The following is a 20,594-nucleotide window of genomic DNA, read 5'->3' as shown; positions in this document are numbered from 1 at the left end:
AGACAACAATCTGAAAGAAGCGGCAACCATAGACGGTCCTCAGAGCACAGTGTCACGGAAGACGCAACAGTCTGTTCAGCTTCTTTTAAGAGGAATTAACCTTCTCTTAGAAAACATTGACACCGTTAATCTAGAATTTGCAAAGCACATCGATTGGTCTACTTTCTTCACTTATGTAGTAGAAAACCTCCATGCCGTGTCACATTTCAAACATGAGACATTTAGTGTAAATCAGTATGCTATGGACTTTGGAACTATCTCAAAGCAGTCCCATAAATGGATTACAAAGTGGAAAGTCAGTTATTTTACACATTATACGTCTTACTACCCTGTTCCCCGGACTAGTGTGCCATGAAGTACCGCTAAAAATTCATGACCTCTTTGACAGCAGAGAATATTCCAAAAGAGGCGGAAATTGCCATGAAAGAATGAGCAGAACATTACAGACCACTGAGGCAGAGAACCGTTCGAAGCGAGACGACGAAAGACAAAGCAGGCGGTCTTCCACTAGCTGTATACGAGAAGGCAAAATCTAGAACTCGGATCGGAGTTTTTTTCCAGATATAGCTGCGTGAAAAGTTCGACCACTTCCGAGTTAATGAATTAGTACTCCGATTCATATCATCCGACTGTACGGCAGTCACTTTCGTCAGTGATGCCTGAACCTTTTTCACTGAGTTGGATGAATTTGAAAGTGACACGGACACTGATGAACACAGGAATTTCATTAAAAGATTGGGGAGACAGATAAAAGCATCGATGAGATTTGATCTCTGATAATCAAGGACTTTGAGATCCTCATGCGACTCCTCATACAAGTACACTACTTGGTTGAGCACGCTATCAATACGTCGAGCGGTATCAAAGGTGATGTGATTGAACTAATTAGACAAATAGTTGAAGTCCAAAAACCTAATTTTCAACGCACAAATATAGGATTAACTTGATTATTAAATGAAACGAGGAAAAGTTGTAACTTTTTTATGAAAAATTACAGCCAAATTCGTGCGTTTATTTCGTTTATAAACGACATTCCAAGCAATTAACCATCAACCTTCAAATGACCTAAAATTCAATCGTCAACCGTCAACGGGGCTTATTTTTAGCCGTTAACGTGATCCCCCCCCCCCCTCTCCCCATTGAGACATTCTTACAACACAACACCTCGGCCACCAGGTCTCGAGGAGGCCACTGCGTTCTTCCCGTCTCGTGATAAACCACTCGAATTTTCCAGATGTTGCATTTTGCAATCCTTAAGAATCTTCTCTATCCGCGACCCTCTCAGTGACAGATCTAGAGGAGGAATTGAGGGGGATCTGGACCCCCCTTCATCAGAGTACTACTTGTCTGTCAGCAAAATTCTTGTAACAACTAGATCGCAGGCATATTACTTCATAATATGAAAAACCTTTATATTTACTTTACATGCTTCATTATTGCCACTTTTGTCTCTTTCCATTTTGTCGAACTATTATCTTGAAGTCTCCTTTTGCTACCTGCTGAAAGACATTCTATCGTTGTTAAATCATCGCTCAGAGGGCGAGCCAAATAACGAACGGGAAAGCTCCTCATTATTTCGACTCTGTCTGGTGTATTTGACTAATGATGCTTTAAGGCATCGCACAGTGGACTAACCGGCCTTCACTGACAGCTTTACCTCGTACATATTTTATCAAAAACTTACTTAGACTCGCCAGCGGGAATTTCTTTATTCTGATTGAGTACAATCCGCCAAAATTAAAACTCGCAAAATTTCCATGTCACAAGTTAGCCAGACTTGTTGGTAATGGGGATATTTATTCCGTTGAGGGCCAACTATAAACAAAGTAGAAGCTCTCTATTTGCCGGAGTAAAAGAAACAAGCCGCTTTCATTATTCATCAGCTTCCCAATATTTTAAATAAAATATTTGAAATGGTTCGAGGATCTCTTCACATGAATCCAAGAATCGGTTAGCAACACGTAATTTGAATTTTCATTGTGTAGGAAATTTCAGCCTTGTTTGCGAGTTGAGTTTTGAACCCGATTGCTCTCAATATTAAAAGGAAATTTGAGCTCGGCTACCGAGATGGATCAAGGTGAGATACTCTAAACGGGCTGCCGCTCACCGGGATGAGATGATCACATAAGGAAATTTCAGGCTCGTGACTATGATCTTAATTGCGTAATCTCGGTGGCGAAAGTAAAGATCTCGGTTTAAGAACCAAGGCCCTCTCTATCACGAGAACTCTCGACAATTTGTCACAAACCAACTGGTCGTCTTTGAAGTCCGGGAGGATGATACCTTAGATTGCATAGCACTCGTTTTTTCTGTTTTTTTTTTTTTTTTTTTGACCGCGAATTATAAGAATCACTGCGTCAAACTCTGAGATTTTATTCATCGAGTTGCGAAACCTTTAGAGCGGAAAGATTCAAGGAAACGGTACGTGAATAAGATTGGCCAGCGCACAGGAAAACCTCTTTGTTGTTTCTGTTGTCTTATAAGAAGATAAAATAATACAGACGGATTTCACGAGGATGTCTTTTCATCGTCTCTGAAACTAACAGCTCAGTCGCGGATGAAACGCGGGTTTTGCGTATTTCCCTTTCCTTAAAACTTCCGACGTTTATCTTAGTACATCATCTAATTTTTTTTCTTGTTTTTTTTTTTTTTGCGTTCCTGCTACATTAGTTTTAAAAGAGAAAACAATTTGTTTTCGAAATAAAAGCTAGCGAAGCTTTGCGCCCGTGTTTATGTGGTGTAACAGCTTCGCTCGTCACAAGATCCGGTGAATTGAACTGAGTCAACATCTTTCATAGTCTTAAAATATTGATCAGTGGAAATCTTTCGGCGGCGTCTCCTGAAGCCTGCGACGTTGACGAGTACAGTAAGTAAACAGTACATAGAAAGGCTGTTTCACTTCTTCCTTCAGTCTGTTGAATGTAGCTGACGAATATAACCCGCCAGCCGATAACACAATACTGAGGAGCACTTTGTTTCAGTTCGTCCCTTTTAATACACAACAGGTAACGCGAATATAACCAGCACTGGCGCCTCGTGAACAAGCTACGGATTGGTTGAACCAGCCGAAAACTGACAACCACTCTGCAGATGTTGAGGTACCTTACAATAGTCTTTTGTTTATGGTGCCAAACTCGAGTACATTTGAAATGCAAAACTCTGGCGGCAGCCTATGAGGTCGAAGGAAGATAATACGTGTGTTTGATGCCCTTCCGCGGTGGTGAGTTTGATTGACAGCCGTGGCTACCGCCCTTCAGGGATGTCGGTGGCAGCAGCAGTGCAATCATTTTCGTCAGCTTCAAGTATTCTAGCGAAGGTGGCCAAACGTAGACAGCCAACTGCTTCTGCTTAAGCTCTTTATATCGGGTAAGTAGAAGTTTCCTAATGAATTTTTCGCTTGGAAGCAGCCTGGATTCGGCGAACTGGCGAAAAGAATGCTTTACAACCGATGTTTGCGTCTCTGTTTGTCGGCGGCGTGCGTCTCGTATGTACGGCTATTCCTAGTAGGGGATACGATGTCTTGTGCTTTTGCGTCGGTTTCCGCTCTCTCTCATTCTTAAAGGCTGAAGTTAAAGATGTACGTCAGTACGCAGAATGACCGAACAGAGCCGACTTCGAAAAGTTAAGCAGTCGCTGTCTTAAAGACCAAGGCAAGTCCATTCAGACGCGGACGGCTGCTTCCGTGAGAAATTGCTGTACGCAATCTGCAGTAAAGAAATCCTTTTCGCTCTGTTTCGTTGAGTGCGTTTTGGAGGACTGTGACATTAACGTATACACTTCAGTCGGAATCTGTGATGCTAATGAACGACAATCGGCGCGTTTGACAGTTTCAATTCGCAGGATAGAAATCTGCGCGGTATTTATGTAGGGGAAGGTCGCTTACATCAAAGGGATGAAAATCTGTGGCATGTCGACTTCGCTGCGTTTGGCCTACGTCAGAGAGAATAATAGTATCATTTACGTATTTATCGGTTTAAAGAGCCATATATGTCATAAAAATACCAATTCCAATTTAATTCTCGATGAACGGAAAATCTCAGCGATTTCGTCAAAGGCAACGAAGGCGAAGGTTGTCGATATGGTTATCTGTTCCTCACGTCTGTGGCAACCTTCCTCCGGTCTTCCCAGCCCACGAAAACACAGTTCCTGAAACGCTAACGCAGTGGAAATGTTCGATAGCCATTTTATTACCGGCAAGAGAAAAAAAAACGGATGTTGTTTTCAAAATCATGCCAAGCTAAAGGGGCTTTAATCCACGGGGATAGTCAAGCGCGATGTTGTTTATTTTCGGCAGCTGACGTCAAGCTGTGTTTTTCTTTGTTTATTGTTTGTTTGGCGTCGGTAAATACTTTCCTATCTTATACGGAACTGTTTACTTTTTCTAACCTGGTTATGCCATTGCGAACTATCCTTTTTCCTAGACATCAGAAAAACAATCAAATCTGTTTATTTCCGTGGCGTGAACGTCGGTATGTTTCCATTGAAATTTTGAACAGAGAGCAGACGTGGCGAATATTATTGCTTTGTCGTCGCGTCATCTGATCGAAGATAGCAGACTTATTTGACCATTTGAACTGCTGTTTTATGCCAAAGTGGTTATTACTATAACTGTAATTATTTTGATTCATAAGAGGTCATGAGAGCACTCTAAAGGTCAAAGGAGACTGTTTTTTAAAATTAATTTATGTCGAATTTCTGACCCTTGCTATTGAGTGAATTAGCACACAATATCGTCCCCTTCTCCTTTCAGATTTGTTTTTATAAAATTCTTATCTAACCCTTGAATCCCTTAGAGTGACTAACATCCAATTTCTCCTCACAATATCATCCTGAATTAAATGCAAAGATCTGGAGAATAAAGGAAATGGTCCCTAACTAAAGCAGCTATTGATTGTTAAACAAATTCTCCTTGTCAGTACCTGAAGATATGTATAGACAAAAGTGTAGAGAACATGGACACCGATGTTAGGTTGTAGAGGGTTAATGAAATTGCATTTGATTCAGATATTATGATTGCATTAGAAATTATAATTACAGAAACTGTGATGGTTGAATCAGGCTTTAAAAAATCCTTTTTAAAGAAAATTGAGTCTTTGTGTCAGCAGTAAGGACATTTGACAAATGACTAAATTTTTTACATGTGATTGCATGTGAGAATCACATTTCCACAAGCAACTGAATTTTACTTCTGAAGCATGGCTATTCCTGATCGCTCTATTTTTGACTGAAGTGACACCTCTGTGGAATATGTCCCAAACCAAAGTCATTCATTTACATTCATGAATTAACTTACTTCAGTTGTCTCTATATTTTCAAATTCCAATTCGACCTGGAAACAGTAAACAAGAAGAGCCACCTAATGGAATGTCTATTACTAAATTCCCATTAATTTATTTATTTTCTTATTTTGAATTTTTTACTCAGATTTTGGCTCTTGCAATTTAAGGAGTTTTCAAGAAGTGCTGCAGTTTTTTGTTGATAATAATGGCCTCCATGGCAACTGCATATCCAGAATTTCCCAAACTAAACCAAGAACCCATGTTAAGAAAATGTACTCCTTTTTGTGACAAGAACAAGGAATGCCCAGATCATCATGAACTGTTGGTGGCCATTGTGAATTGTACAGATATGCTGGGTTCCTTGTCAAATCTTGATAATTTAAAAGAGTGTGTGGAGAAATATACCAAAGGTGGATGGGGCAAAGATGATGATGTACCAGATGCCGTCATGGAGAACAGGTGTCCACTCATCCACTGGGCAGCATCCTTGGGAAAGTGTAATGCTTTAGAGTGGATGCTTGCGAGTGGATTCTCCCCTGTGGCAAAATCCTCAGGAAATGGTGAAACTGCCCTGCATAGAGCCATCCAGTTGCTGTACAAATCTAGACCTAAATTTACTGTGAAAGAATTGAACCCTAAATTTTCTAAAATGGTTGGCCTTCTAAAAGAAGCTCTGCTGATAAAAGATGAGGCACATGGAGACACACCTTTTCATACTGCAGCAAGCATGCTTGTTAATGGAGATCACAAGCCCAACTTCTTTCTGTCTTGCGTGGAGGTGATAATAAATAAAAGCAAGAAAATGGGTGATTACTCAGATACTATTTTGAATGCTGTCAACAATGATGGAGAGACTGTTCTTCATATCTTAGCTCGTGGTGAAAAACACAAAGTTGAGTATTGTACCCAGGCCATCAGATCGCTCATTGTGGCTGGTGCAGACAGAAGTATCAGAAACAATGATGGTCAAACGGCTTTAGACATTGCGCTCGCTGGTGGAACAGAACCTCTCGTTGAGGAACTAATCAGGGTATGTCCCCTGTATACTATTATCACTGGTAGGGGTGGGGAGAGGCAGCACTTCCAATTAAAGCCACACTAGTGTAGAGGTATGTGTCACTGTCATGGGTGGGATGTCAAATATGCTGTCCTGGAAAAAGGAATAGAAAATTGAGAGTTTTAGTTCATGGTTGGCTTTATGAAAAATTCACAGGCGATTAAATCAGATAACGAATTTGAAGTGATAACCTGAGTGTTCAATTCTTTTACAATGATTGGAATGGAAATTTTTTTTCCATGGATGGCTTTCATACAGGGCTTTCATTAGGAAATACAGATAGTTCAGATTAACTTCCCTTTGTAACAGAACATGCTGATTATTGAATCTTTGCCTGGGTGAAAGGAATTGGTTCCAAAAAGCACAAAGTTAAGGTTTACTGGTAAACTGATCAGGAAAAATGATTCAAGACAAATCTCAGGATTTTGGAATGTTGAGTTAACAAAATCTTTTTACACAAAGAAGAGAGGGAGAAAAAAGGGCCAGTTGTAGTAAGATTATAATAACGTAATACTTCTTTTTCGGTGAAAAGTGTAGGTGAAAGTGTCAATATATTGTCTCCTACCTTTTTTTTTGGCTCACATCCCAACTTACTCTGCATGGGTTATGATAAGTATATTTTTTCATACTATCAGGTGGTTGAAACAGATGAATCGGTACTTGACAACTTATCTACAGCGGAAAGCACAGGAGAGCTAGCTACTTATTCTGGTCTTCCAACACCATCACCTCCAACCAGTCTTGATGGACATTCCCCTGCAAGTGCTTCAATCATCGACAATGATGATGACGATTCTCTCAGCTACCCTCGCATTACTCATGTCCAGTCAGTGAATATAAAAGTAGAGCCCCTCGATGACAATGAAGATGCTGAACAGGTTTGCATCAGATTAGTTTCTATCAGCTTGCAAAAGCCTTTTCAGTGGGTGAATCTCAGTATTGTTTTGTCAATTAATAAATTGCTTTTGTGATCAATGCATGGATTACAAAACTTAATTCTGGTCTAATCTGCATCTGTTTAATAGGTGTTTCCCTTTTTTGCAGCAAATACAACAGTTACAGGAAGAGCAAGCTTCATCCAGTGCATCATGTTCTGGTGAGTTTAAGTGACTTTTAGCAGGGTTTAAGTCCAACTAACCTTGTGTAACAACATTCTGTGTGGCCTGTTGAAATCAGTTTTGGGCCCAACTCATGTATAATATTAGTTTACTGAGTAAGCAGACTTCATGAAATAACATTTTTCTAAAAATTTATGAGACATTGTTTGAATTTTAGACTTTTATAATCTCAGTTTAGTGGTATTTTCAGACTGAGTTTTCTTAAACTGCAACTCATGGAATTCTCTGTACAAGCAAAAAGGGCTTGATTTCCTTAGTCAAATCCATTTGAATTTCATTCACTCAAGTTAGATTCATCATGGCACTACCTCTTTTTTTTGCATTCAGTGGAGGCCCTTTTTACTGACTGGTTAAAGGGCTCTTGTAGAATCAGCCCATGTGGAACTATATCTAATTAAGTGACTTTCTCTTGAGTGGTTTTCTGACCAACAGCAACTGTACTGAAAACTCAATGTTGAAAATCCACTGGTTTTGAAAATCTGTGGGCAAAAGGCTTTGAAAAGAAATCCATTCTTGTTGCACAGTACACTGTCATTAAAAAAGACATATGCTAATTTTAATTTCAACAGATTTCTTAAAAACCTTTAGAAAGTGTATCTAACTTTTTTCTTTTTTGGTTCCCAGAATTTTTGGGCAACTCACCACTGCTGAAGCACCTTGGAGAAGCTGGCTTGCTGCATGATGTTTCTGCTTTACTGGCTAGGGCTCGCAGTAGGGATGAAGGAAACCTGCGAAAAATACAATCTCAAGCCAAAGGTAGGTTTGCTAGCCTTTCAAATGTTCCAAACTGTAACTTTAGGGCAATGTTGTTCCCATAGGTCGCTATACAGAGTATATTTAGCAATTTTGGTGACAAGCCATGACTATGCACCAGGTGGGTAACTATACTTGAGCTGAGTAATTGGAGCCACTAACGTAGCAGAAGGATAATTGTTCAGGCAAAATCAGGCTTTCAGAATAACAAAACACTTAAGTTTCTTCAAACATGTTTTTCCTCCCTTTTGCTTGCTTTGGTCATTGTGGGTTGATAAGGAGTTACAACTTGCACACGTAGTATTAAGGTCATTCTGTACACAATACCACATGTACTGTTAGGAGTAGTGAGGGGCAAGTTACCAAAATTGTTTTTACCAGAGATATGTTGCACTCATGACACAAAGTGTTTCTGCAGTTTTGTTTAAGATCAAATCTTTGTTGTTCTTGTAATTAACACTCAAATTTATTTTACTTGAAAGAAATTGATGCACAGGTCAACACCAAACTGAAAGAAATTGAAAGGATGAAACTGGAGGTTTCTTCCCTCAAACTGAAAAGGAAACGGTGTGACGCTGAAGTTGAAAGACTTCACAAGAGACTTATGTCATGTGATAGTGCACTTAAGGAGATCCCTGGTGCTCCCACAGGCATGTAATTATCATGTAGGACATTGTGTTTCTGCCACATCATGTTGAAAGCATGTCATAGCCTTATAATTAACTGTGATATATAGTTGGCATTTAAAGACTACACATGTCTGCAATATTTTGTGTAAATACAAGAATAATTTTATAAGGACTTGAGAGAGAGAATTCCTTTACATAAGGATACTTATTGTTGGGTGTTTTTAAAAGTACTGATGCAAGTACACCACTGAATGCAGTGCAATTATTTTAAGTTATAAATTAATTTATTTCAAAGAGCTTCTTTAAATTCCCAGTAGAATGTGTAAAGGAGTAGAATATCCACCACATCTTACAAGGTTGTTAATAAAAATATTGAGTTATAAACTGGACCCTGAAACAAAGCAGGCAGCACTAAACAGTTTTATTTCCATCAATGTCATGCTACTGTACTGAAATTGAGCTACAAACATTCACAAAAATGGGCACATTTCTCAGAACAGATGGTGAAATGCGCCAGTTGTCCATTTAGTTTGACAGTCCTGTCACCTATAACACGGGAACATATTATAAACTAAAGAGAATTATCTTCCATCAACAAGAAATACTTTTGCAAACTGCATTGTTTGCATGTGCATACCCAGAAATTAAAAGCAACTTATATTAATTCAGAGAGATGATTTTATACAAATGTTCTCATCATATGTTGTTGTTATGTTGTTGTTGTTGTTGGGTGTTTTTTTTTTTTTTTTTTAACAGGGATTATTACAATGCATTCACAGATCACTTAACAATTATTTTTACTACTTCCTTAAAACTCAGAATTATTAAACTTGTAATCACAATTCATTTTTTGAAGGGTGGCCTTGTTAAAAAAACATGATCTTATTTTGTGTTGCCATTTTCCCTGTTTTCTTCTCTTGTTTTTTTTCGTGTTGTTGTTTTGCTCTCTTTTGCCAGTGTGCTGGTTCCAAGGAAAAATAAAACTGTGAATAGTCTGAGCTAGGGTTGTATGTTGTATTTAAATGCTAATTACCTCACAAATTTGGGCATGATGTATGTTCATGTTGAGGAAAACACATAAACTGTTCCTGTGTTTCATGATTCAGGGGCAGGAGTGTAATTTGGAAGATCTTTAATCTCACAAGTAGTAAGCATGTGCAGCTTGAAAACTTTTTTGAGTAATGAAGATTAATCATAAGAGTGCAATGATTTAAAACTTTTGCTTTCCAAAATCCTTCGTTGCCTGCAATTCCACCATCTTAATTGTGAATGCTATTGAAGACCAAAAAAGACAAAAAAAGAGGCTTTATTTCCTGTTCTTGCTCTCTAACCACCATGTTTGTAGTAGCAAAGGTGCCCCTTAATTAGTATGAATGATACAAAAAGTGTATGGAGTCCTAAAGATACTTGATCAATTTTTGACCAGGAAGCTCTGCCCACAGATCCAGACCCTTACACTACCATAACCTGGTATGTAAAGGAGAGAGGAAGAGGATAAACAAGAAGTGTTTTGGTTAATAACTAGGCTCCCTTGAATTTATACTTCATAACAAAAATACCCTTTTTGGATGGACATCCCCATGCACTCTATTATGGGAAGTTCCCTCTCTCCTCCTCCTACGATGTGACAACACCCCAACCATAAAACGCTACCACCTCCAAGTAACTTTTAACGTTTCTCATCTCCACTGAGTTTATAATATCGGCAGTTAAGAAAAAAAAAAGTGACAGGGAAACACTCTTTCCATTCTGTGTGGACATTTCTCAGATTGGAAAAGATAAAATTAAAATCTGTTGCTTTCATATCTAACACCTGTTTCTACTAAAAAAATGAAAACCAATGACAGTTCTTACCAGGCTCTCACCGTTCAGATTATATCAAGACACCATGACCATTCTTCAATGAAAATTGCGACCAAAATTTAAAAATTATTATGAGAAATTATTGAGAGCAAGAAGTAATAATGATGACCATTTATCCTCGTGGTGAGAATAATGCAAAACGTTCATTTCTCGTCAACACAACTCAAATATACTTCTCTGAGCGTTAAAAATTTCATTGACATTTTTTTCTCATGAAAGCGACGAGCTTTGCTAAAAGAGAATGATCCAGAGGCTTGTCCATGTAAAGCAAGAGCAAGTGAGCTGTTGAGTGACCGTGCGTGACAGACTGCGTGACAGTCAATCTCCGTGTTGTATGGTCTTTTTCAAGCGAAGTATCGATTTTTAATACATTAATTCTGGAACAGAAAGAAAGATGCCTCTTTCTTCCACAGTAGTCGGTTGTTTTCCAAAGCCTTCCTATCTGCACATTCCAGACTGGTTCCAAACCTCCCACAGTGGAACATTCACCGAGGATTACAATCGCTTCCTCGAAACCTCATCCAAGGAAGAAACAGAAGACCTGATCAAGAGAGCTACAAAAGATATAATTGATATCCAAGCCGAAGCTGGCATTGATGTGATCAGTGACGGTGAGTTACGGAGAGAATCTTACATCTTGCACTTCTGTCGGGCGCTAAAAGGGTTAGACTTCCACAATTTGTTTTCTAAAAACTGTCGCGATGGTGCTTGTGTCACGGACGTTCCCCGTATCATTGGCCGGGTGACACCGCGAGAAAGCGAAGCGTGGGTATGGAAAGAGTGGAAATTTTCTCAAGATTTGTCTCCGTTGCCCATGAAAATTACTATACCGGGACCGATGACAATAATAAACTCCACCGAGGATCAGTATTACAATGATGACAGGGCGCTAGGGAAAGTTTTGGCAGAGATAATAAACAGTGAGATCAAGGCTCTTGTTTCCGCTGGATGTAGATGTATTCAGGTAATTGAGTAGTTCGTGCAATAGGGATTTCAATTTATTAAAGCTAAGAATAATGGTTAAGGTTGGGGAAGACGCGGTGTTAGGCAAGTTTTACTGTTATGACCTACTATATAGGAGTCGTGACATAGTGTTTTGTTAGTGATAGGGTCGGATGAATTATGCTCGCAAAATTTCAGCGTTCCCCTGAATATTATGCCTCGATTTAATAATTCATATTAACAGTTTTTCAGAACCCTTCAGCCACCACCCCCCTTACGCCATTTCCCATCATCGGCCTATTAAATTTTGTTGTAGTCCACAAGCCATCAATTTTCCGGTCCTGGCCTCTGGACTTATAGTGTACAGGCAGTAGTGGGACGAGAGCTCGGCTAAAACTCGACGAAATAGCCTAAAATCGCTACCAGTGAACAAAAATAACACAAACAACCCTATATCAAGCTCAAAGTTTATTTGCTTCATTATTAACGGAGTTACAGTGAGGAGCCTGAACTCCCATACAAAGCTTGGGTTTCCAATGGTGCAAGCGAAAGGCAGGCTCACTGTTGACAGTACTTAGGCTAGCTACAGAATTTATCCTTTGTTAAACTGGGGCATCATGGGAATTTCTTAGTAGTTTGGTCGTTACGCTGGCAATATGTTCGATATCTTGACTGCAACATTATGCCCAAAATTATGTAAGCTTAACCTATCTGACATTGATTGTGTCTGCATGCATGACGTAATGCTAAGCGGCGAAGGGGTTTACCTGGGATGGAGTGATAGGGAGAGGAGCTAGGGAGAGGAAGAATCCTCAGGGGACTGGGCTAGCCGCGCATAGTTTCATCGCTTTGGCGCTTAACTTGGCGCTTAACAATCTTACGATTTTCCGACGATCAGCGTTTCTGATGCCCCTTTCAACTACAGTTATTGGCAGTTTTCGGAAGCCTTCTTACCTACAGATACCGGACTGGTTCCAGCCAGCGTACGCCGAAAATTTCCCAAGGGAGTACAATCGCTTTTTGCAGAGTTTTTCATCCACAGACATAGAAGAATTGTTTATCAGAGCTATTCGAGAAGTGATTGAAATACAGAGCAAAGCCGGTCTTGATGTGATAACAGATGGGGAAGTGCGGCGTGAAAACTACATCCATTACTTTTGTAGAAAGCTGAATGGCTTTGATTTCAAAAGTTTATGTCTGACGTCGATCCGCGACGACGCTGCAACAATTCTATTGCCACAAATTGTGGGAGAGGTATCAGCGCAGGAAAATGAAGGTTGGGTTTGGAAAGAATGGAAGAGTTCACAGGTTTTATCCAAACTTCCTGTGAAAATTACTCTTCCGGGACCCATGACAATTGCGCACACAGTCGTCGATCAATACTACAAGGATCAAAAGGTTCTAGGTGCTGTGTTGACAAAAATTTTAAACAGGGAAATTAAAGCTCTTGTATCGGTTGGCTGTAAGGTTATTCAGGTATGTCATAAGCTTACCGTAGGTCGAAACCGGTATACTAATCCGCGTTTAGTTCTTGGGTCGTGTTAATTTACTACGGAATCTCTTATTTAGGAAGTCAGGCACACTATACTTGGGATTTAAATTTGAATAATCGATTATAAACTTTATTACAACCATTTTGAAATAACTGGTGGTCCCTGTAATCCGATTGGCTCTAACTGGTGCGATTTATTCACGAATCCCACCATTTTTTGCTTTAGATCACATCTTTTTCCCATCCAATGAGGCTACACTAAAAACAAAATAACTAATCAAGGTAACCAATCAAATTGCAGGAAAATAAAAGCCAAAGAGTCTTATGTGGCAAATTTTGCAGCTGTTTTCGATTATTTGATTTTGAAATCACGTGTATGATTTCAGCCCAAATTGCATTCCACTAAGTTCAGTTACCACTATAAATCAATAAGTTCTGACGAAGGACTTGTGGTTGAAATGTCAGCTTTGAAATTCTTAGCGGTGGTCAATTTATGATATCAACTCTGTTGATAATACCAAATTATAAATTAAATTAATAAGTTATATATGACTGCCCCTAAGAGAAACTGAAAGTTTTGCTCCTAGGAGATCCTCATTGTTTTGTGTGGGACCAGTCAGGATATGTTTTTTATGCCTCCCAGCTGAAGGGTTTTGAAAAACTTTCATTTTGAATCATCAAATTGAGGCTTGATATTCATGGGTTACACTCAAAAGCATGATGCAAAAATTTCAGTCTGACCCTGTCAATAACAAAACACAATAAAAATGACCCATTAATAATAGAGATGGTATTGGGATTTTCAGATTTGTGATTGTGGCAATTTTTTAGATCACTTTTTGGGTTTTATTGCCATAACTCTTTGGTTTTTTCAGTTTTGGTGTTTATTGTGGTTTTCACTGCATTGTGGTTTTGACCTTTTTTCCTGAAAAAGCTGTAGAATTTCCTCTTCAGTTCTTGTTTGAACACTTTTTGCTGTTATGAAAATGTTTTCTTGAGCATAGGCTGACACTCAATTTGCTTCAGTTATAAGGTGCATGACCTGATAATGGGCAGGTCGGGAGTTCAAGTTCTTGTTTCTTTAGGGAGTTTGCGAGTTTTTGTTTTGTTGTAGGATTTCATGACTTTTGATTCTCCTCCAATGGGAAAATGTATTAGTGTAGGGAGGTATAACAACACTCTTTTTGTCAATGTTGTTTACCAATCCTCCAGCTTCACCTAGAGGAAGAGTTAGGATCTAGGGAGATAAACGTCAGTGTTACCCTAGCGGCCAGTCATTAAGTGCATGTAGTGACTTAAGATCTATAATAGCATGTAAGAGCCCTTGTGGTATTTGAGTCTGGCCAACTCTCTTCTGAAAGAACACTTCTTTCCTTTGCCTTTCTGTTTACCATGTAATGTGTTTTCATTGTTATGCCGATAGGTTGATGAACCAGTGTTAATGCGATTTCCTGATGAGGCTTTGGATTATGGAATTGATCAACTTTCAACTTGTTTTGACGGAGTTACATCTCCTGATGTAGTCAAGGCTGTTCATTTGTGTTGCGGTTATCCAACCTACTTGGTGGGTATGATAGACCTCTTTTATAAATCCTTGGTTATCATGTGAGGTCAGAAAAATCCAAAATCCAAAAAAACAACGGCTATAACAGTTTAACCTCCAAAAGATGAAAGATCTTGTAAAATTAACCTTTTGGAAAGGTTTCAGTGTAGTGGGGTTCTCCAATGTAAAAATAGAGTCATTTCGAACTATGGAAAACCCTACAGACCTGAACTTGGGTAAATAGTTTTTTATAAATATGCCGCAATAGTTTACTCTCTTGGTGTCAGGCATTATTGTTATACCTACCACTGACTTAACACCATGGTTTGTTTAGAAACTTACCCACATTACTCTTTCATAAAAGAAAAGTCTTTTTGCTATTTTTATATTCATGTAAATTAATCTCTGTAGTCTTAACATCATGTTTACAAAAATGGGATTTTCACTCAAAAGTGCAGCCAAAAAGGCTAATTTGCATGAGAGGAAACAATGATTATCACATCCCACATTATGAAAGAGGTCTGTTGTTTGTTCTTCTAGGAAATAAATTTGGGTAAGTATTATCGCTAACAGCAAAGTTTTGAGGGAGGGTTAGGTTTATAATTTCTTTTGAAATGTCTTGAAAATAATCTTAGGTTTATTTGTGGTCAAGTTTTTAAAAAACTGGTTTTTAAGTTTTAGGTAAATTACTTGTGCTGGATATGGGTTTTGAGCCCAAAGAAACAATCCTGGGAGATCTGTTGACAATTAAATTAGTCTTTTTCTCAATTGATATGAAAAAAATTAACACAGCTGTTTTGTTAGTGATTTGTTTATTTAATATTTGTTTAGTGACCATATTTTATTGAGTTAAAAAACTCCCACAGCCTTAATTTAACATATAGCCTTCTAAGCAGGGTATTGAATTCAAGCCTAGAGTGTGCTTTTTAGCCATTTTTTATCTGTTTGACTTTTTTCACCCATCCTACCAGACCTATGGGTCAATGGTCAAGACTGCACAACTTTCCTTTCATCTGAACTTAACAAAACTGTTGCCATGTCTCCACAGATGATTCCCGCCAATATTATTGACATGAAGCATGTATAGTGTATTTTAAAAATCAAGATTTGCAATAAATGAAGCAAAAAAGATTGGAACATGATCAATGTGGAGCCAGAATTTCAAGTTATTTTTGCATCAAGCACCCATTATTTTGAACCAGCAGTTTTGCCTAGACATTTATATGAGGCTGACTTTAAAATAGGGTGAAATATTTTGATTGAGATAATAAAGTACTTCTTTGCTTTTGAGCAAACAATAGTGTTGCTTAGGGTTAGGTTGATTATGTAAATTCTCTTCTTATGTTCTCAAATAGGATCAGGATGACTATAAGAAGGCAGACAAGGATGGATACCTGAGACTGGCTGATAAACTAGATGCTGCAGGCTTTGATGAGATTTCAATTGAGGATGCTCATAGGCACAATGATTTATCATTATTTGAGCATTTTAAAAAGAGCAAGGTATTGTAATATAGCAAATAAATTTTAGTGCTGTCACTTATCATTTCTTTGAAAACCTAAATCAATCTGTTGAGCAGTGATTGAGCTAAGAAATGTTAAATTTAGCTACCTTGTGGTACCAACCAAATGTTCCTAACCCTTCATCTCCCTCAAGAAATTAACTTGTAACTTTACCTAATAATATCCATCTATAACCCAGCAAACATACTGTAATACTCTAACTTTTCAGGTAGAAGTTTTTATGTTGATCTCAAATTAAATTCTCATGACAAACTTTACAAGGAAATGTGTAGTAGCCAGAGGGGAGAATTAACAGTCAGACTGAGGGAATTAAGGGGTTTATTACACCCATTTGGAAATCACTGGTGGTCCCTGTAATCTGATTGGCCCTAATTGGTGCAATTTATTCACAAATCGCACCATTTTTTGCTTTAAATGGCATCTTTTTCCCAGCCAATGAGGAGGCTACACTAAAAAAAAAATAACTAATCAGATTTCAAGGCTTGTTTAAAGTAACCGATCAAATTGCAGGAAAATGAAAGACGTGGCAAATTTTGCAACTTTTGTTTCCAAAACTCTTATTTTTTTCCTCCCAAAAAATGGATGAATTTAATTTCAAACTGGCTCATTATTACATTAATAAAATATTTGAACTGACCAAGTCCTGTATTTGGGTGATTTCAAAATGGATGTGATGAAGTGGTGATTGAACTTTGTGTTGTGCAATTTTGGTCTGAAATCATACTTGTAATTTCAAATCAAACTCCTGCTTCACACTCATTTAATTTTGAAATCATGAATATGATTTTGGCCCAGAATACACTCCACTCAGTTCAATTACCATTAATTATCATTGTTTAATCATTAAAAAAGAGATTCACAGCATTTAGAGAGGGGGAAGGGGAAATGGGGAAGGGGCTACAGCTCTTTTTTTCTAGAATTTTTATGCATCTCCAAGCATTAAGGGGTATAGTGGCTAGTTGCATTCTTTTCTCTTAATAAATTAAAGTGAAGGTCATGCCCATTCTGACAACCCCTCACTCTTTCTCAACTTCACCTATGTAGTTAACAATTATTCACTGAAATGGAGGTGAATAGTGGGTGGTGGGATATTTACCAAGCTGAGAAGCAATAAGGTAAATATCCACCACTTTCAACTATGTTGGCGTGAATAACTGTTTTGGTATATTCCACAAAGATTCAAAACAACTAGTTTATTTCTTTTAATATACCAAAATATTACTCAGAAATGAAATGATTTTGTCTCATGGGCTGCTCAGAGGTGTATAGTACTTGAGACATATTTTAAGACTTATTTTTGTAACTTATAATTTCTGTGATTTGCTTATGTGTGGTTTCAAGAAATTTGTATACCATTCCATTAAATACCATCTTAGAGTGATCCCCACTGGAATGCCTAATTTACTCTACAAATTCCAATCCCTTCTTGGCTGTAGTTTTAATGGTCAAGCTCCTAGACTTTGGTGTGGGCCACTGTTACATGCATGTAACTTTGAAAGCCAATTTTTTTCTTTCAAGTAAGAACTTATTCAGTTTTGGTGGACTGGTGTGGTTCTTATTTGTCATTAAATTTCAGCCTGGTTGTTATAAAAAACATTTTATTCTTTTTTTCCTCATGGGGGTGTTCATTTTACTGCAACCAGTAGAAACTGAAGGTGCATGTAGGTAGAAATGATCTAGATGGAGAGAAAAGTTACTTTTTATCTTTTTCATTTTCAGGTTGTTCTAGGTGTTGTTAAGATTGCTAGCAGCAAAGTAGAGAGTGTCGAGGAGATTCGCAGCCGTCTAAAGCAAGTACTGACTGTTTTACCAGCAGAACGATTGGTTGTTGCTCCAGACTGTGGTTTGGGATTTCTTCCAACTGATCTGGCAAAGCAGAAACTTTTTAATATGGTACAAGCGGCAAAGTCTTTACCCTAAAATTTACAGAGTGTTGTGTGGAAAATCACAGAAGACATAGCTAGAGTGATAGCACATTTAGTGTTTTAAAGTTCACTTTTCTCTGTCTATCTTTTTAGCCAACCAAAGTAGCTATTTTTGCAGAGTTTCCTGGAAGGTGTGGCAAGAAATGGGATTACCCAGATATTGTGTAGGTCCTACTGAATAAAGCCATTTGGCCTGAAATCTATATTTTACATCTTTCTTTAAGCTTCAATTTTCTGTCTGTCTTTTCCTGATTCCTTAATTGAAGGTCCCATTAATCTTTTCGTGGTCCTTTTTATGTTGTATGTTAAATATAGGCTTCTTTACAAATTTTGAAATTTTTATTGATAGCAGTGCCTAGATAAGGGAACACGAGCAAAGTAAACGGAACAAGCAAGTCCGATAATTTTTTTTTTGATGACACTAAGTGTCCCGTGAGCCTTTGTGTAGGATATATCAAAAGTAATTCATATAGGTCAGTATATTTCTCTACGTTACTAAATAGCAGTCCAGGCCGTTGTTCTGTTATTTAATTCGAAATATTTGAATTGCCAGTTTCTCACCAGACACGATTGTTGGCGGGTGACCTATATTTATCTTTCTATTAAATTGTATTACAGGACAAATAATGAATTTTATGGTTGTCTGCTTATCAGTTGGTGGTATACAGAAAAAGACCTGAAAAAAATCGAAAAGAAAAACTTGTGAGATTATAGAACACAATACAGTATGAGCCAAAAATATAAAATTAAAGGAAGTAAATTTTGTAATTGTATCACTATAACAGAATAAAGACAGTTTAATTATATTCTTTTGTGGAATAGTAATTTCTCTGAGTTCACGACGCCGACGCCGAAGAAGCTGTCGGCGATCTTCGAGTTGTTCGTCTTGAGATCGGAAAAGGTCATTTAAATGACCAATCCTCTCCTAATTGTTATTTGTTTGAGTTATTTGTTATTTCCTTTTTGGCCATTTTGCGTGAATCAGAAAATGCTAACTCAGCTAAAAACTACCAATGCAACTTCATTTGGAACTACACTTACACAAACAGTATGAAGTTAGTTGCTCTCTTAGAGACGTTGTCACAGACCGGGTCAAGACGCCTTCTTTTTAACGAGTGATTGAGTTAGGTAAGGTAAAATGCACAATATTCGTGGTTTGTAATTGTTGCCTCGGAGAATCGGTGAAAAATGTGTACATTAAATTGCAGTTTTCATTCTGTGCGCCAGGAACCGACCCAACTCAGTTAGTAAGCATCTTATCATATGACCACCAAGTGTTGAAATTTTCGATACACAAACTTACTGTAGACAACCGCCAAAAAAGATTCTACCATAAAAACTTCTTCACCACTTGACATATGGCCATTGCCTTTGACCTCATAACAACACCTAAATTTAATTAGTAAGGCTCAATTTACACTTATAAATATAAAATTCAGCTTTGAGTATCACGTGAAGTAAGATGATAAAATTGTCTTCCAATCAGAGAACACAAATAGAGTCACCTTTTCTTGCAAAGGGAAGAAACGCTTCCCGTAACATTTTCACGACTGGCACCCAATTTGCGGCACTTAAACCCGAATCCTTTGAAATAAAATTCCCGATTGTCTTCTGTGCAGCTAGTGACTGAGAGAGGCACCGACTATTCGCGGAAAGATCCTCTTATTAAGTCGTACTTCAAAACGACAACGACCACTAAAGCGGGTCTCTACTGCCGGTCAAAATGACTCATCACTGACAGCTCAGTTTACGCGAGAACGAAGAATATCTTTTTTTACTCAGCAAAATGTTTGTTAACTTGCTCAAGGCTGGCCCTCAGCTTGAGCACAAAAAAAAATTGGTTTTCACCCTGTAAATGTTCATTACCAAAATTTCAAAACACCACAGAAGAGGTTGGCAGTCACTGGTTTGACTCTCAAACCAATATAAACAGTACATCAATTAGGGTGAGCTTATTTAAGTCGCATTCTCATTCTTTGAAAAACGGCGATAAATCAGTTCTGCAACCTATCTAAGATGACGGGTTCCTGTGGAGAGACACTGTTACCTTGTAAGGCATTATCAAATTTATGTTAGCTTCCAGAAAACCGAGCCATCATCACTACGACAGCTTTTTCAGCGGAAGAGAGAGAGAAAAAATCCTTTGAGTTATCTCTTTCCGCCGCTTTCGTACTCTTTTGCTCAATATTGCTTGTCGTGCGCTAAATTTTTTCAACTCAAAATTTTGAAAGAAGTCGCAACAATCCTAACTTATTTACCAACAGTTTACAGAAGAAAATGGCGGTCAAAATGGTGGCAAATAACCGATAGAGCCGGATTTAACCTGATGCTTGAGTGAAGGTTACAAGAGGACATTCATCAGAGCGAGCAAGAGGGGTGGATATTTTTAAACTTTTAAGTATTTTGGTTTTACTAAATACGGATGTAATTGAATGCGTGGAAACACCCAATGTTTGCCATATCATTCAAG

At 38.1% G+C, this 20,594-nt stretch overlaps 2 protein-coding genes across 7 annotated transcripts; both read left to right on the top strand.

The window, feature by feature from the left end:
• Window positions 1–236: 236 nt before the first annotated feature.
• Window positions 237–9,834, top strand: LOC113674083 (uncharacterized). Of its 6 annotated transcripts, none has more exons than XM_089195893.1 (7): window positions 237–867; window positions 3,006–3,366; window positions 5,425–6,309; window positions 6,972–7,214; window positions 7,381–7,432; window positions 8,079–8,210; window positions 8,690–9,834. In XM_089195893.1, the coding sequence occupies exons 3-7, from the start codon at window positions 5,485–5,487 to the stop codon at window positions 8,863–8,865; spliced, it is 1,428 nt and encodes a 475-aa protein (XP_089052019.1). In that variant the 5' UTR covers window positions 237–867; window positions 3,006–3,366; window positions 5,425–5,484; the 3' UTR covers window positions 8,866–9,834. The 6 variants fall into 6 exon arrangements, with proteins under 6 accessions (XP_089052019.1, XP_089052021.1, XP_089052022.1 ...); XM_089195896.1 differs by having other exon boundaries at window positions 279–867; window positions 6,972–7,178; XM_089195894.1 differs by lacking the exon at window positions 237–867 and adding an exon at window positions 2,174–2,421.
• Window positions 9,835–12,401: 2,567 nt separating this feature from the next.
• On the top strand, window positions 12,402–18,924 carry LOC113674095 (uncharacterized). The gene is made up of 4 exons (XM_089195898.1): window positions 12,402–13,117; window positions 14,557–14,697; window positions 16,032–16,178; window positions 17,919–18,924. The coding sequence occupies exons 1-4, from the start codon at window positions 12,548–12,550 to the stop codon at window positions 18,117–18,119; spliced, it is 1,059 nt and encodes a 352-aa protein (XP_089052024.1). The 5' UTR covers window positions 12,402–12,547; the 3' UTR covers window positions 18,120–18,924.
• Window positions 18,925–20,594: the final 1,670 nt, after the last annotated feature.

This window comes from Pocillopora damicornis, chromosome 2 (assembly GCF_964200805.1).
Source record: "Pocillopora damicornis chromosome 2, jaPocDami1.2, whole genome shotgun sequence".
NCBI lineage: Eukaryota > Metazoa > Cnidaria > Anthozoa > Scleractinia > Pocilloporidae > Pocillopora > Pocillopora damicornis.
Note: the sequence above shows the minus strand (reverse complement) of the source record. Positions and strands in the feature narration are given on the sequence as shown.